Source organism: Stenella coeruleoalba (assembly GCF_951394435.1).
Source record: "Stenella coeruleoalba genome assembly, chromosome: 8".
Taxonomy (NCBI): domain Eukaryota; kingdom Metazoa; phylum Chordata; class Mammalia; order Artiodactyla; family Delphinidae; genus Stenella; species Stenella coeruleoalba.
This window is the reverse complement of record NC_137154.1, coordinates 75,523,170-75,541,338: the sequence shown is the minus strand read 5'-3', so window position 1 is coordinate 75,541,338 and position 18,169 is coordinate 75,523,170. Positions and strand designations below refer to the sequence as shown.

Below are 18,169 nucleotides of genomic sequence, written 5' to 3'. Positions count from 1 at the left end.
TTGCAATTTATCACATTTGGAGAGCTCACAATGGAAAGGGCAGTTCTTCTTTTGCCAACCTTCCTGATTACAAATATTTGGCTTTTTTCTCTGCTCCAAAAGGAACAAATTACAGGCTTCCATGATATTCAGTGTAACTGATCTTTATGCGTTGTAGGGATTAAAACTAGCTTACATCTTCAATGAATAATTAGGGATTTCAAGTCTCTGGAGAACAATGGATCACCACAGTCCTCCATTAAGACTGTGGCTTTGGAGTCACACGGCCATGTTCAGGTGCTGTTCAGACATCCTGAGAGTATTAAGAGGTTCTCAAAGACCTCTGACCAACATAAAAAACTGTGTCAAAACACAATTGTGTCAAAGCACGATTGCAAATAATTATTTGATAACAGGGTGGTTATTTAAGGCTGAAGCTTATAATGGTCGATTCCTCATTGTAACCTCTGCTTAACCTGCCTGGAATGAATGTAAAGTCTGCCTCATGTTCAACCCCTGCTCCACACAGCTGTCAGAATTATCTTCTTAAAGAACAAATCTGAGTCACATGGCTCCCTGTTGCATTCCAAATAAAACCCAAATTCCATGACTCCGAAATCAGTGCCTTTAACAATGAGGCCTCTGCTGCTCTCCTTTAAATGTATTCAACAAATAGTGACTTATTCTCTACTCTGTGTCGTCACTATGCCATCAGGGCTACATGTTCCTCACTGTTCCCGAGACGTGCTCTAAACTCTCTGCCTCGTCTTTGCTTCACCTGCTGTCTCTGTCTGAAATGCAGCTTCTCCTCCTAACACCTGGCAAAATTCTACCAGTCCAGGTCCAGTTCAAATACCAAATTCTTCTGCCAGCTGTATGTAGAGTTCTCTAGTGATAGCACTGTAATAGCAGATTACTAGCCCACCCTGCTGTCTGTCTCCTTAATCTGTGCTCTCTTAGGGGTGAAAGGCCATGTATTTTAACTTGGATCCTGCACAGCACTTTGCTTGTACAATTGAATCTAAATTAAATCTTGAGAATAGCCTCACTAATTTGCCACCTTCAGTTAACTCATATCATTGCCAAAAAAGGGATTTGGGTGAATTGGATCAAATGTTTACAGACTAATTGATTGTTTGGACCCTTTGAACAGTGGCTTCAATAATGGATTCACTCCAAAAATCAGTCAAATTTCTGGGTTTGTAAAACATGGCCTAAGTCAAGAGGCAAGGGAAATAGAAGCATTTTCATTATAGATTTCAAAGCAATAGCTATTATTCTTTTAACCTGATGTGATTATATGTTTATTTATTCACTCTCTTGCAGTCCAAAAGCACTCTTTTATTTAAAACATAAATATACCTTGTCTATAGGTGTTATAAAAGTTACACATAAAATTTTTCCTAGAGCTTCATCTGTAAACCAATGGCTGTGTATAAAAGATATCACTATAACAAGTTGAAAGGTAGAGAACTTCATTAAGCTATATTTTGGCACTACAAGATGGAAAATATCAACACAATTGGTATCTTTTTGGGTTTTTTTTCAGAGATTTGGTTGATTCATTTGACACTATGCAGTGTTAATATACTTGAAATATATACCCCCCTTTCTCCTCTGATTCACCCCCATTCAATCACACACTGGTGGGTTAGGGCCAGGTCAGTTAACCTAAAGAGTACTTCAGTCAAAGGCACACTCTATTCCTGCTTAAGTCCCGAATCCTGCTGGGCTTTCTTACTCTGTTGGACCAGCCTATACCCCTAAGGTCTCATCAATGGCTCTCCTTTGAAACTCAGAGCAAACCATAGATCACCCCACTAGGCTCTCTTCTGAGCCCTGGCCTGCCCTCTTATTCCCAGAGTCTTCAATTGGCCTCTCAAACAGAAAGTATCCACATGACCAGAGGCCTTCCCAAATCTCACTTCCTTATAACACTTTCATCCCTCCTTCTAAAACATGTTATTTCTCAGACATATTATATTTCACAAGGTGAAAGGCAGGATGGGGATAGAATGTTTTTCTTTTTTTTCTCTGACTTTTTCAAGTCACAGAATGGGATTCTCTCCCATGTATGTCCTTGAAGCCAACGAGGACCCAATCAGTGTTTGAGGTAATTGGGGTAGAGGGAATAGACAATTTCTTCTAACTTTGCAGTTCTGAAGCTTCCAAATATTTTAAGTACAAACATATTTCTATTAATTTTTTAAAATAAGCTAAAGTGATATATTCTACATAACCTTAAGCTAAATATTTTTCTCACTTCTCAATATATTAATTTGCTTTATTTTTCTATTCTGGAGTTTATTATCACTGTCTACAAACTGAGCTCAATTTATTATGGCTTGTAGCAATATAGGTTTGCATGGAGTAAGGAGTCAATTTTGTAATTCTCAAGGGCAGGAACAGCATATGTGTAAAGAGTTGACTGCCAACCTTATGAAAAGGATTAAAGGTATTTATTTATACAAATGAATGGACCTGAAACTAAAGTGGTAACATATAAGAGACAAAAACAAGAATTCATATAATTTATCAGACCATTAATTTCTCTACTGATATTTTAAAATAAAGAGGAAGCCTGCTTCTATGAAGAAAAACCAAAATTTAGTTTAGACATATTTTTTCTTTATATCTCTGATCAATCAAAATGAATGTTTACAGGTAATCCTAAGAAGAAATATTTTTGATGGTATATTTTTTTGTTTTCAAATGTAATATTTTTGTGTCATATTTTTCTGGTTTTGTTTTATGACATTCATAGCATAAAAGTTGTTCAAAATTTGAAGCTATGATCGACCCAAGGTAAATAAAAAAGAAAAGTTGCAAATTCGAGGAAAATGAGTTTAACATGATCTAAATATTTTGTATATGACATAACCATTGACAAAATTGATTTATTTAATGAGATGTGAATAATGCAGTTGGGTAATTTTTTCTTATTTATACAGTCTCTCATTAACTGCAAAGTAAATCAGGATGAAAGGAATAATTTAGAAGAAAATGTTTACTTTAAGTTACATTGGCAAATGCGACAAAGAAAATTCATTCTTACTATTCTGCTAATACAAATTTATCAAATTCTAGAGTAAGAAGGGGTCTTAGAAGTTATCTGGTCCAACTCCCTCACTTTAGTGCTCTATGTGATTAATGCCAAGGCAAATCAGGTGACTGGCTTTTTGTTACACAGCTGATTAAAGACTGAGCTGGGTCTTGACCCAGAAAATTCCTTACTTTGGGTCTAGGACTTTTCCCACTGTATCACATTACCTTTAAAATAAAATTCAATCCAAGCCAAGTTTTATATGTTTGGGCTCATTACAGCTGTGGTCTACCAGTGCTTCCCATAATGTTTACAGAAGAATAAACTGATGTTAATAAGTATGTGGCAGCATTTTAAATTGTATTTGTAGGCATAGTTTGTATTTGGATCCACCTCTTTAACCAACATAGAAGAGATATTTCAGCCAAAATCTCTCTCTGCCACCCGAGTTCCATTGCCCTTGTCTCTCTCCATCATTATGTTACTCTTTTATGTTTCAAAAAAGCCAGTGGGGGAAAAGATCATTTTTCTGCTTCTCTGTTAAGACACTATGATCATACTGTAGAATTTGGTTCAAAAGATTTCTTACTCCATTTAGTTGATTGTCACATAGATATATAAAAGATAATACAAGGAAAAATTTGGCAAATGAGAAATGAGCATGTCTGTGAATGTTTGTCTAAGGCTAATCTGCATTTCTGACTTTGGGTTGCATGTTTAAGCTCTATAGCCTGTGACAGATTAAAGAATCTCCAAGAATTACTATTTCTTCAGGAGTAGGACAGGCAGGCTTATTTCATTTATTTATTGTATCGTAATTGCTAAGAATGTTTTAAATAACACTTTTATGTTTATGTAGCCACATAACTTTTGAGAAGTAAGGTGTAAATATTGACAATACTAATCAAATAGAAAAAAATGGCAAAGAAACCAGATCTGCATAATCAAGTATTCCCAATTTCTTACTGGGAGAGTTTTAAATAAGTATTATTTTTGGTTTGACATAACATAAAATAATGAAATAAAATAATTGTTTGAATCAATTTGAATTTTGTCCTAATTTTTCCTTAACATTTCACAGAGAAGAAGGTTTTTACATTTGAGTCTAAATTTCTAAAAGTATTATTACTCAAAGAATAAAATTTTATTAACTTACGGCCCTGATGCTTTCAAAATGTCCACCTTCTTTCTCAAAATCGATAGGCTGTCCTTTCAGTGTCCAGTAGAAAGTGACATCCAAACTAGCATCGTGAATTGCTTTGCAGTTAAGGACAACGCTTTCTCCCACTGTTAACTCTGTTCTTTTAGGAGTAAGTTCTATTCTTGTAGGTTCTATAGAAATAAAAATATGTTAATTAGCATAACGTATAGTTTTCACCTTCATTCTGCATTTTAAATAATAGAGAAAAATTAAACAAGGAATCTATGTAATATAGTTGCTCCAGATACATATCTTTTAATAAACTATTATTAATTGAAATATTACCATTTGGTAATATTACCAAATATTACCATATTAATTGAAATATTAGCATTTGTAGGGAACAGATGATTTAAAAGTCCCTATTCCTGTTAAGAAGTCAGCTTGGATGAAAAAGAGGAAAGACTACATAACTAGAAAGAGCAATTGGTGCTCTGGAAGGAGGAACATTAGAAAAAAGAAGCTGTAGCCTCCCTGTCTACCTTCAAGGATCATCAAGTATAAATAAAATAATTTTTACAATAAAAAATACTTCACATCTAAGGAGGAATAATTCAAGTGAGTTCACTTTAAAGGTTATACAGAGCACCTCCCTTCAAATTACTATCTTAAAGGAGATAAAAACTATACTACTACTACTACTATAACAGCTTGTATTCACTTTATAGTTTACAAAACCTTGTAAGTAGAGGAGTAGAAGAGGCACCTCTGGCTGATTATAAAATATCCCCTTTGATAGACAGTGGATGCTTTAATTGAGATCTAAAAAAAAAGGCAAAATATTGAATAGAAATGTTTTTTGAGAAAAAATGTTTACATTAACTATTTAATGATTCAGTTAAATTTTTAAAAAATAGATACATTTTTACTGGGTTTAGAGCAACTTTAAACCAATAAAGGCTAATACCAGCTGTACATCTAAGGGTTAGTTAAGCTAATGATCAAACAACTGCAATATGATATTTATTTTAATAAAGTAGGGAGGTGATGGAGACAGGATATTGATACTTTCTTTTTTCCTAATTAGGTTCCTGATTGTAGATACCTCAAGAAGCCTGACACAGATGAAAAATTATCCTAATTTTCCTATTTCAGCTCTACTGTTTGCAATAGCATAGTCTGATGAAAGACCATGGTTAACCACTGATAAGATCCTTTAATATGTAGCCTCCTTCAAAGCAGTCTCAGAAAGAGCGATACCAGGAAAGGAATGCCACAGTAAATATTAACATTCTGGAAGTCAAATATTCTGTGTGGCATTCTAAATTCTGTCTTCATCAGAGAAGACAGATCATCACAGCATACTGCAGTTTAAACTGTGAGAATTGGAATGTTCTGAGTAACTAAATATTCCACTTAACTCGTGATTAACAGAGAACATTTTTGTTATTATTAAATTTAAAAAGTCTGTGGATCCAGCATTGCCTCACTATGAAAAACGTTGTTTAGCACACACAAGGAATGAGACCTGGACTGGAAGACTGACTTGGATTCCAGTAATGTATGCTATAAGTGAAGACATTTTTAAAATTATGTTCCTTCCTTCCCTGGATGTTTGCCTCTTTTCTAAAATATCAGAGTGCTGGCTATTTTAATTACATTTATCTTTCTAAAGAAAGGGGAAAATGAACATTACTATATTTTTTGTGGCCAAAGTATGATTCATTATATACTACATGCACAAATGGAAAAAATTAGTGATATACTTCATCGTGGAAACTATTCCTTTACCAAATGAAGAGAATGTCTAAGATAGGAGATTTTCTTAGTACTAAACAATGACAGGTAGTCTCAAAAGCATGTTCTAGACTTGGAATCTAGTTCACTTTAGAACTAGAAAACTAACTAACTGTTAGAAAACTAACAGAAACATTTAAGCATACTAAAAAGTTACAGTGTATAAAAATTCCATTGATGCAGAAATCAAAGAGTAGCTCTGATGTCAGTTCATCTGATGTATATTTCAACACCACATGTTCATGTCCTCCTTTTGCTACTCTTTTTTTTTGCCCCAAATCCCCAGTTGAAGTGGTAACAAAGGAATATTACTGATTGATGCTAAAATTAATCTTGATTCAGGAAAATATTTCTATACTGTTGGTATACTTTTAAATTTTGAGACATCGACTAAAACTTCAGAAAGCTTTATTTACCCTCCCACATAGTGTGTTCAGAGCATAATATTTAAATTTCTACCAACAAGGTGTTCCTTTCTTCATAGTCCCCTAAATAATGGAAAGGGACAATTTGACTGTGTTAGTTCTTTGTGTACAATATATTTCTTGAACAGGAACATGCACACACATATATGCAAATACACATACATGCACGTTATATTTATTCACTTTCTGATAAGGCCATGAAACTATGCTTATAAAACATTTAGCCACATTTTCTTACCTTTCACAGAAACGGAAGCTATGATTTCAGCAGAACCAAAGACATTTTCCCCTTGGCAAACGTACTCTCCCTCATCTGATTTAGAAGCATTTAAGATCCGTAGACTCCCGTCTGGAAGAATAGCTATTCTGAAAATTATTAAAAAGGTTTTTTTTTTCCTGTTTTACTGCAAATCAAGTAAGTGGTAAGAAACTCTCATGAAATCTGAAACCACTTCCAAGTAATAATAAATAAGGTAAAGGATCACTGTGAAAATATGCAGTGATAGTAGAAATGTTTTGCCCTTCAAGAAATTATGCAATAAACCCACATAACGCCTTCTTATATTTAAAAAGGTTAGGGAGTTACAGGTTATTTTTCTTTTGACAACTTTATGACAGTTCCTTTTAAAACTTGTGGAAAAAAAGGTGACCCTGAATTTGATTATTAAAACTTATACTATCACCAGTGTTATTTTAATATTAAGCTTGAGGTATTTCACCTCAAACCAAGAATGACCTCAAAAATCAAATATAAAAAGAAACATCATAAAAACATAGAGGAGGACAAGTACAAACATAAAATTAATTGTATACAGCCTCGAGATGATTTATGGTGGTTTCTCTGCAGTGCAACCCGTGTAGCAAGGGCGTGACAGACCTGATACCTGAAACCTGGGCTGCTCGTACTGCGCTTTTCAAACATAAAAGCATGACATCTGAGTTTGCATTTGGGCTCTTTCAAGACCTTTATCAAAACTGGATCTTGAGTCTTATATGAAGGTGAGAAATTAAAGCATTATTAAAAATTTTTAGAAGTTCTGTGAAAATGAGGTTGACATTCAGGATTACCATATTCTCCTGTGTATTCATCATTCCAGAAATATAAGGATATCAAACTTAATTAGAATTTTTGTCCTTTTCTCCTTCTTATGCTCCTGAAGTATAACCTATTATTTCACCAGTGCATCGACCTACTGAAGCAACCCGAGACATAACAGAAATGGCTGTTGTGATTTTATTTGATATGCCACTAGAATTTAGACTGACTTAGGAAAGAGGAAGTAACAGTATGTGCTACTTTAGGTAGAAAACTAAAGGTCTCACTGAACTTAAAATCCTAAAATTGGATCCTCCTAGTTCTGAAAAGAATAGTTTATTGCAGGGCAACATGATAACATTAAACTATTTAAGATACAAGAATAATGGCTAAATCAGTTTATCAACATCCTTTATGTTATTTTAAAATATGTATTCAGTTTTGCCAATCAGTCCAGAACTCATGGTTATGGGCAGCATTGAACTTTTAACAATTGGATTAGATTCTAGGCTGCTGAATATTGCTTATTAATTTATACTTACATATTATTACCCATAAAGAGACCAGTTTACTGTTCTCAATATGGATTTTCAATATGGATCAAATTTGATTTACAATGTATGAGAAGGGAGCCAAATTTAGAAGCAAGCCAAACTAGGAATAGAGGATTTGACTGTAATTTATGTCTAGCAGGGATATTAATGAGACATTTGGAAAACACAGTGGTCTCTGAAGTTATATAACCCATTTAAGATGGTCAATGAAAAATTCTGTTTGTTATTTAGATAGCACTATTTCTATAAAAATGGAATATATGTACTCATTCCATTTCAATCACAAAGATACACATGCTACAAAAAGATTTATTTGAAAACAAAGATTATACTTTTTATAAACAAATAAGCTTTCTCTTGTGAGAATGACACACTTTATTGAAATATAGTTAAATTACTACAGTTTGTGCAGATTATTAATATTGTGAAAATGTCTACATTTTACTGACTGGTGTAAATTCTAATCTAGCAGGTGAGAAGTTTGGCTTAAAATGTCACCCCCTTTAAAGAAATAAATGTATCTTAGAAAAATGTCACCCCCTTTAAAGAAATAAATGTATCTTAGATATTGGTAGTATTTTAGCTCTTAATTTAAGATAAGTCCTTTCTCACTGACAGGAGGCAATATATTACAAAGATAGTTTATGAACACTCCTGTACTTTAGGCCACTGATCCACTTGGAGGATGAAGAATTTTGAATACCATGGTGTTTTTTACCTGTCAAGTGACAATGTCATTTAACCAAAAGCCTATCTACTGATTCAAGTTTCAAATCCTTATCAGATAAGCTCTTTTTTTAATTTAGAAAAGAAAAAAATAGAATAGACAATGAATGCAATTTATATTATAACATCTGGCTATTGCAAACAAATACTGAGATAATTGAATACTGAATTAATATTTCTTTGCAATTTCCAGCTTCTTTGTCTTCTGCCCTATGTTATTACCATGTGACTCCTACATTTGGAATCTTCAGATTTGTAGACTAATTCTTCTGAGACATCCTTGAACTTGGAATGGGGTAATAAGGGAGTGGTAAGGTGACGGTCCGTTGTGGACAGGGAGAAATTTTAGAAATGCAAACCAGCATTCTAGCACTTAGTATCAAGGCGCATTTACTCTCTTCTGGTCTAAATTTCTCCACAAGTTTCTGCCTCGACCTGGAGGTGTCTTGGTTCTCATCTTGCACTTAGTTACTGGATCTTTGCCTTGGTAACTTGCCCAATACCACAATCTACCTAGTATACCATTGTGCTTACCCTATCTTGCAAGGATTCATTGCTAACTTCCTGATGCCTATCTTGATCTCCAAATTTCAGGATCATTTTCTGGACTCTCCATTTCCATGTTTGGCTTACCTGTCAGATAGTACAACCTATTTTAGACCCTTCCAAGTGCTTGTCTGGGAGTACCACCTATGCACCTGCTGCCATATTATTTAGAGATCATGCTTTGACTTCCAGATTAGATTTTTTCTAGTACCCTATCATAATGGATATTATATCACGGAATCATTAATCACTAATTGAGACTGTGTGCTTTAAAGTCAGAGAGGGTTGCGTTCAAATCGCTGCCATTGACGAGTACTTGTATGATCTTAAAATTACTCAGTCTCTTTCCTTATATGTAAAACTATCATAATTATATCTAACTAGTTCTTTAACAGTATTAACTTGATAATATATGTAAATTATTCTATTTTTGTGGTGTGTGTAGACACTAATTGAAAATTTACTCAAAATTTTAAATAAAATTTGTGACAAATTTTTAAAAAGAAAAAGTAGAGAGTGCCAGGGAAAGTTCTTACTATGAAAGCCTCAACTATTTAGGGTGATGAATCTTTTCTGAGTGAAGTATTGCAGTGAGAACTGAAGGATGAAAGAGAGCTAACTAGGCAAAGTGTGGGAAAGCAGAGGGAATGACATTTGTAAGGCCCCCAGATGGGAAAGACCACAAGACCTTGAAGAATGAAATGGCCAATTATGATGGCATATAAAAAGCAGGAGCAGAGAGTGGCTCAAGGTAAGACTGGAGAGGTAGACAGGGAGTAAGATTATGCAGGACCTCTCATACTATGAAAAATATCTGTCTTTATTTTAGGTCAATGAGAGCTGCCAATTTTTTTTTAACAGCTTTACTGATGTATAATAGGCATATAATAAGCTCGCATGTTTAAAGCGTATAACTTTGAAAAGTTCTCACGTATAGATATACAGTCATGAAACCATTAATTAGCATCGTCGAGATCATCAACATATATGTCCCCCTCAAATCTTCCCTGTGTTCCTCTGTATTATCTCCCCCCAGCCCCTTCTCATACCACCCTTATCACTGGACTACTACTGATCTGCTTTCTATCACTAGAGTAAGTTTTCACTTTTACAAAATTTTATATAAATAGACTCTTAACACTATGTACTCCTTTTGTTTAGTTAATTTCACTCAGCATAATTAAGTTGACATTAAATTGAGTGTCATCCTTGTTACAATGATCAAGAATCAATTCCTCTTCATTGCTGAGCAGTATTCTACTGTGTGTAGATGGCACAACTTGTATATCCCTCACCTTTTGGTGGATGCTTGTGTTATTTTCAGCTTGTGGCTGCTATGCTGTTATGAAGATTTGTATATATGTATTTTATGAATATTTGCTTTATTTCTTTTGGATAAATACTTAGAACTGTAATGATTAGATCATCTGGTTAGTTTTATGTTTAACTTTTTAAGAAGCTGCCATACTGTTTCCACATGGTTGTGCCACTTTATATTTCTAGCATCCCAGTGTGAGAGTTCTTGCAACACTTGATATGGTCAGTCTTTTTAATTTTAGTGATTACGATAAGCAGGTACTCTAGAATCTTGTTGTTATAAGTTCCATTTCCCTAATGACTGCTGATGTTGAGCATCTTTATATTTGCTTATTTTCCATCTGTATATCTTCTTGGGTGAAGAGAGTGTGAGAATATTTTACCATTTTTATGGAGTTGTTATTGAGGTTTGACAGTTCTTTTTATATTCTATATAGAATTCCTTTTGCAGGTATCAGACTGGCAAATATTTTTTGCCAGTTTCTGGCATGTCTTAGCATTTTTCCAACAGCAGAAGTTCTTGGTTGATGAAGTCCAATCTATTTCATGCTTTGTGCTTTTGTTGTTGTACTAAGCAATAGGTTAGGTTTGTTACCTAACCTAAGGTCACAAAGTTTTTCTATGTTTTCTTTTTGATATTCTATAGTTTTAATTTTTATGTCTATGATTCATTTTGAGTTACATTTTGTTCATGCTATGAGGTAGGAATTTAACTATTTATTTATTTAGTATATGGTTATCCAGTTGTTCTGTGCCACCATTTGGAAAAGACTATCTTCTCTCCATTGTCAAAAATTAATTGGCATTCATGTCCTGGCTATTGTAAATAGTGCTGCAATGAACATTGGGGTGCATGTATCTTTTTGAATTATGGTTTTCTCTGGGTATATGCCCAGTAGTGGGATTGCTGGGTCATATGGTAGTTCTATTTTTAGTTTTTTAAGGAACCTCCATACTGTTTTCCATAGTGGCTGTATCAATTTACATTCCCACTAACAGTGTTAAGACGGTTCCCTTTTCTCCACACCCTGTCCAGCATTTATTGTTTGTAGAGTTTTCAATGATGGCCATTCTGACCAGTGTGAGGTGATACCTTATTGTAGTTTTGATTTGCATTTCTCTAATAATTAGTGATGTTGAGCATCTAAACGTCCATCAACAGAGGAATTGATAAAGAAGATGTGGTACATATATACAATATTTATTCAGCAATAAAAAGGAATGAAATTGGGTCATTTGTAGACATAGATGGACCTAGAGACTGTCATACAGAGTGAAGTAAGTCAGAAAGAGAAAAACAAATACCGTATATTAACACATATATGTGCAATCTAGAAAAATGGTATAGACGATTTTGTTTGCAAAGCAGAAACAGAGACACAGACATAAAGAACAAACGTATGGATACCAAGGGGGAATGGGAGTGAGATGAACTTGGAGACTGGGATTGACATATATACACTACTATGCATAAAATAGATAACAAATGAGAACCTATTGTATAGTACAGGGAACTCTACTGGATGCTCTGTTGTGACCTAAATGGGAAGGAAATCCAAAAAAGAGGGGATATATGTATATGTATGGATGATTCACTTTGCTGTACAGCAGAAACTGACAAAACAGTGTGAAGCAACTATACTCCAATAAAAAAAAATCCATTAGCTGTACATTACAGAGAAAAACCATGCATTAGGTAAACCTCTTTCCATTATGAGTTATGGTGTTGTTGACCGTGAGTTCAATGTTAATAAATCACCATTATATATTATATCAGATGTCTTTAAACAGACATGCATAAGACAAGGCTATGTACTGACCAGTTGTCCACAAGGTGATCAGAGGCTTGCAGGAACGTAACCCTGTTTTTCCCCCATGAACAATGGTTCAGTATTTGCTAATTCAGTGTTTGTGATGAATTTATAGAACATAGATACACAGAAAAATGAGAATTGACTGTATTTACTGCATGAAGTGATGGAGCGGTCTGGGGGTTGCTTAAAAATAATTCACGGAGGCACAGGGAATTAGGTTGGGGCATAGAGGAAACACATTGATGAGTCAAAAATTGGTGAAGCTGCAAATAGCTGCTCATTAAACTGTTTTCTCTATTTTTGTAAATGTTTGGCATTTCCTTAATAAAAAGTTGCTTGCAAAATCCCTGCCCAAGAGATACATCAATTAACATTATATGTGTAGGTCAACAACTACTTAACTGTCTCTGCTATCTCATTGATCTGTCTTGATTACTGTATCAATATGATTTGTCTTGAAGTCATGTAAGTTAATTCTTTCTACTTTGCTCCTCTTTTTCAGAGCTGTTTTGGCTATATTCTTTGCATTTCCATATGAATTTTTCAATTAGCTTGCCAATTTTGAAAAAGCCTACTGAGATTTTGATTGGAATTTCAGTGCTTTAGCTCAATTTTCACAAAAAAATTAACACATTAATGATATGGCTTTACAGTACATGAACATGACATATCTCCATTTATTTAGGTCATTTAAAATTTCTCCAAGAAATATTTTGTAGTTATCAGTCTACAGGTCTTAGATATCTTTTGTCAGGTTTATCCTTTTTTTGATGCTATAGTAAAGTACTTTTAAAAAATTAATTAATTAATGCATTTATTTATATGAAATATTTTGAGGTAATTATAGAAAAACATGTAGTTTTAAGAAGTAATACACAGAGTAATAGAGGATATGGTTAAAAATCTTGGGGCTCACATCTTGGGGCCCAACCTCAGCATATTGACTCAAGTCTGGGAGTGGATTTCAGGAATCTGCATTTCAGCAAGCTCTTCAGCACACCAGAGACCTTCAAGATGACAGAAGAATAAGACATGGAGATCATCTTCCTCCCCACAAATACATCAAAAATACATCTACATGTGGAACACCTCCTACAGAATACCTACTGAACGCTGGCAGAAGACCTCAGACTTCCGAAAAATCAAGAAACTACCCATGTACCTGGCCGTGTGGCTGACAGGGTCTTGATGCTCTAACAAAGTGTCAGACCTGAGTCTCTGAGGTGAGAGAGCCGAGTTCAGGATATTGGTCCACAAGACACCTCCCAGCCCCACATAATATCAGATGGTGAAAGTTCTCCCAGAGATCCCCGTATCAATTCTAAGGCCCAGCTCCACTCAGTGACCAGCAAGCTCCAGTGCTGGACACCTTATGCCAAAGAACTAGCAAGACAGGAACATAAACCCACCCTTAGCAGAGAGGCTGCCTAAAATCATAAGAAGTTCACAGACACCACAAAACACACCACCGGACGTGGTCCTGCCCACCAGAAGGAGAAGATACAGCCTCATCCACCAGAACACAGGCTCCAGCCCCCTTCAACAGGAAGCCTACACAACCCACTGAACCAACTTTAGTCACTGCAGGAAGACACCAAAAACAATGGGAACTGCAAACCTGCAGCCTGCAAAAAGGAGACCCCAAACACAGTAAGTTAAACAAAATGAGAAGACAGAGAAATAAACAGCAGATGAAGGAGGAAGATAAAAACCCTTCAGAACAAACAAATGAAGAGGAAATAGGCAGTCTACCTAAAAAATAATTCAGAGTAATGATAGTAAAGATGATCCAAAATCTTGGAAATAGAACGGAAAAAATACAAGAAACATTTAACAAGGAACTAGAAGAACTAAAGAGCAAATAAATAATGAAAAACAACACAATAAATGAAATTAAAAATGCTCTAGAAGGAATCAATAGAAGAATAACTGAGGCAGAAGAATGGATAAGTGACCTGGAAGATAAAATAGTGGAAATAACTACTGCAGAGTAGAATAAAGAAAAAAGAATGAAAAATATTGAGGACAGTCTCAGAGACTTCTGGGACAACATTAAAAGCACCAACACTCAAATTATAGGGATCCCAGAAGAAGAAGAGATAAAGAAAGGGACTGAGAAAATATCTGAAGAGATTATAGTTGAAAATTTCCATAATATGGGAAAGGAAATAATCAGTCAAGTCTAGGAAGCACAGAGAGTCCCATACAGGATAAATCCAAGGAGAAACATGCAAGACACATATTAATCAAACTATCAAAAATTAAATACAAAGAAAAAATATTAAAAACAGCAAGGGAAAAGCAACAAATAACATTCAAGGGAATCCCCATAGGTTTAATAGCTGATCTTTCAACAGAAACTCTGCAAGCCAGAAGGGAGTGACAGGACATATTTAAAGTGATGAAAGGGAAAAACCTACAACCCAGATTACTCTACCCAGCAAGGATCTCATTCAAATTCAATGAAGAAATTAAAACTTTAACAGACAAGCAAAAGCTAAGAGAATTCAGCACCACCAAACCAGCTCTACAACAAATGCTAAAGGAACTTATCTAAGTGGGAAACACAAGAGGAGAAAAAGACCGAGAAAAACAAACCCAAAACAATTAAGAAAATGGTCATAGGAACATACATATCGATAACTACCTTAAATGTAAATGGATTAAATGCTCCAACCAAAAGACATAGATTGCCTGAATGGATACAAAAACAAGACCTGTATATATGCTGTCTACAAGAGACCCACTTCAGACCTAGGGACACATAAAGACTGAAAGCGAAGAGATGGAAAAAGATATTCCATGCAAATGGAAATCAAAAGAAAGCTGGAGTTGCAATTCTCATATCAGACAGAATAGACTTTAAAACAGACTATTACAAGAGACAAAGAAGGACACTACATAATGATCAAGGGATCAATGCAAGAAGAAGATACAACAATTGTAAATATTTATGCACCCAAAATAGGAGCACCTCAATTCATAAGGCAAATGCTAACAGCCATTAAAGGGGAAATCAACAGTAACACAATCATAGTAGGGGACGTTAACATCCCACTTTCACCAATGGACAGATCTTCCAAAATGAAAATAAATAAGGAAACACAGCTTAAATGATACATTAAACAACATGGACATAATTGATATTTATAGGACATTCCATCCAAGAACAACAGAATACACTTTCTTCTCAAAATAAAGAAAAGGAAGAGAGCAACCAAATCAGTAAACAAATCTACCAAAGATAATAAGCTGTAAATACTAAACTAAGATTAACATAAAACCATAAATAAATTAGATGCAGAAAGCAAACCCCATGTCTACCCTTTCTCCCAAAGTCCACCTCCTCAATTTGGGATGTTTCATTGTCTATTCATGTATTCCACAAATGCAGGGCACATCAAGTTGATTGTGGAGATTTAATCCACTGCTCCTGAGGCTGCTGGGAGAAATTTCCCTTTCTCTTCCTTGTTCACACAGCTCCTGGGGTTCAGCTTTGGATTAGGCCCCGCCTCTGTGTGTAGGTCGCCTGAGGGCGACTTTTGTGAAGTCTGAGGTTTCTGCCAGCGTTCAGTAGGTGCTCTGTAGGAGTTGTTCCACATGTAGATGTAGTTTTGATGTATTTGTGGGGAGGAAGGTGATCTCCACGTCTTACTCCTCCGCCATCTTGAAGGCGTCCCTCCTGTCATCTTCTTAATAGGAAAAACAATTATATGTGTAATTATAATTAAATGAGATTGTGCTAATGGAGATGCACGTTTCCGGAGAAAGTGATATCTAAGATGATACCTACAAGAAGTAGGAATTAGGCCATTGAATGGCTGGAAGCAGGAGATAGAGTGAAGCATCTCAGTTAGATTCGTCAACTTCTTATTGAATAACTTCTGTAGTCCAGACACTACAGAAGGTATCTGGTATACAATGAAGAAAAAATTCCAGTTCCTACCCTCAGGAATTACAACTAAAGAGGAATCATCAGACAAGCAAGCAAGAAATTAACATTCAGCATATTAAATTCTGGAAAGGAATAAGCACAGGTAACTCTTTGGATTACATAGAGCGACAGCTCACCAGCCTGGGGGATGTGAGTGTGGTTAGAGGAGAAATCTCAGGGGAGGTGACAACTCATTTGAGGGCTGAACATTAGGTAAGTCTTATTCTTATCCAGGCTTTGTGGGAGGGATAGGTAAAATTATTTATTGATAAGCCTGTTTTCTAATTGCTTTTCTGAACTCTAGTCTTTCACTCCTTGCATTCAAATTGTACATTTCCTCTGGATTTAACTTCCTAAATTAGAGCTTACTCTTTTGCCTGAAATTTTCATGGCTCTCAGTCTAGCCGGCAAAATAACATACTTCTCCTTTGTAGAACAGTTAAAAGTCTCCACCAAATGGTCATAACTTCTATCATCCCTGATCTCCTGTGCTCTGCAGGTCTCCAAACCCTTTGTAATGCATTTTCTCTGTGTGTTTTATTTCATTTGTAAATTACCTACGCATCTCACACACATACACACATAGAGTGCTATACTAATAATGCTAAGTACACTGTAAACATATAATAATTAGATATTATAAGTAAAACAAACATGTTATTCCATTTTCTCCTTTCCCCCCTCCCATCCCCTAATGAATATCTTGCACAATTGAACTGTTCATACCTGCATTTGGAGACCATTTCTCTAGTCATAAGTCCATGTACCTTTCAGTGGTTAGATTCCTACCTATTTATCACAGCTCAAATGTGCTATCTGCCTGAACTCCTCCTTAATGCTCTTTAGTTAGGATTATTACTGCCTTCGTTTTCTACTTCCTCAGAAGCAAAATAGCACTGTCACATTTTTTTCTTCGTACATGATAGCTTGTGTGTCTTACCCACTAAGAACTACAGTTTCAGCATTTTCAAGTGGCTACATTAAGACTTGAGAACAGAAAAAAATGATTGGTTCAAATAATTAAAAACTACTTCAGTGTTGAAAATAATACAATGGAATGTTGTAACAATTAGTCAACCCAAATTTATCTCTTCCATTGATGTATAAGAGTTACCACCATAAAAATATAATAAAATTTTACTATTATATTAGTACTTTCAATGACAGAGTTATAAGAAATATTTCAAAATATTCTATAACAAAAGTACATTTTATATGAGATATAGGTACATTTATGATTTTTGATAAAATCTGAGATGAAACCTTTAAAAAATAAGACAGCTTAGGACCTATAAATGTCTTAATATGGTTCTGCTAATGCTAAGCATTTACTAATCACTTTATATGTGTCAGGCATCATACTAAACTTCTACACCTTATTTCACATAAGGCTTCTAACTATGTGAGTTGAGTATTGCTAGCCTCATTTACTAATGAGAAAACTATGGTTCCTCATAATTTATTGCTTTATTCAAGGTTATTCAGCAAGTGACAGTGCCTTGATTTCAGCCAGGGTCTTTGATTTGTTATTTGTTTGCCTGTCAGTATCTACCTGACTCACTTGTAACCTCCTGCACTTGTTGTCTTCGTAAACTCCACAATAGCTGGTACTTAATAAATGGGGATGGAAATAAACTGGATATACCTTAAGTGATTTATCTTATAGATGAAGAAATTGATGTCCAGAGCACTTCAAATCACTTTTAAAAAATAAAATGGCATATAGTTTGTTTGATAATATTTATTATGCTCCTACTGTCTGCCAAGCCCTGTAAAAAAAAAAAACCTCTTTTAATACATTTTAATACTTACAAAGACCCCAGGTGTAATTTTACACTCATTTGATAAAGGAAAAGG

The 18,169-nt window shown here is 34.8% G+C and overlaps 1 protein-coding gene across 3 annotated transcripts in view; it reads right to left on the bottom strand.

Moving 5' to 3' along the window:
* CNTN5 (contactin 5) overlaps positions 1-18,169 on the bottom strand; it is a gene marked incomplete at its 3' end in the record, with an annotated part of 796,845 nt that overhangs the window by 170,447 nt on the left and 608,229 nt on the right. For all 3 annotated transcript variants that reach the window (XM_079928800.1, XM_079928801.1, XM_079928802.1), the window contains 2 exons: positions 6,624-6,751; positions 4,179-4,354 (listed from right to left, as the gene is read on the bottom strand). In XM_079928800.1, the coding sequence (XP_079784926.1) occupies positions 4,179-4,354; positions 6,624-6,751 (304 nt within the window). The remainder of the gene's footprint in view (positions 1-4,178; positions 4,355-6,623; positions 6,752-18,169) is intronic.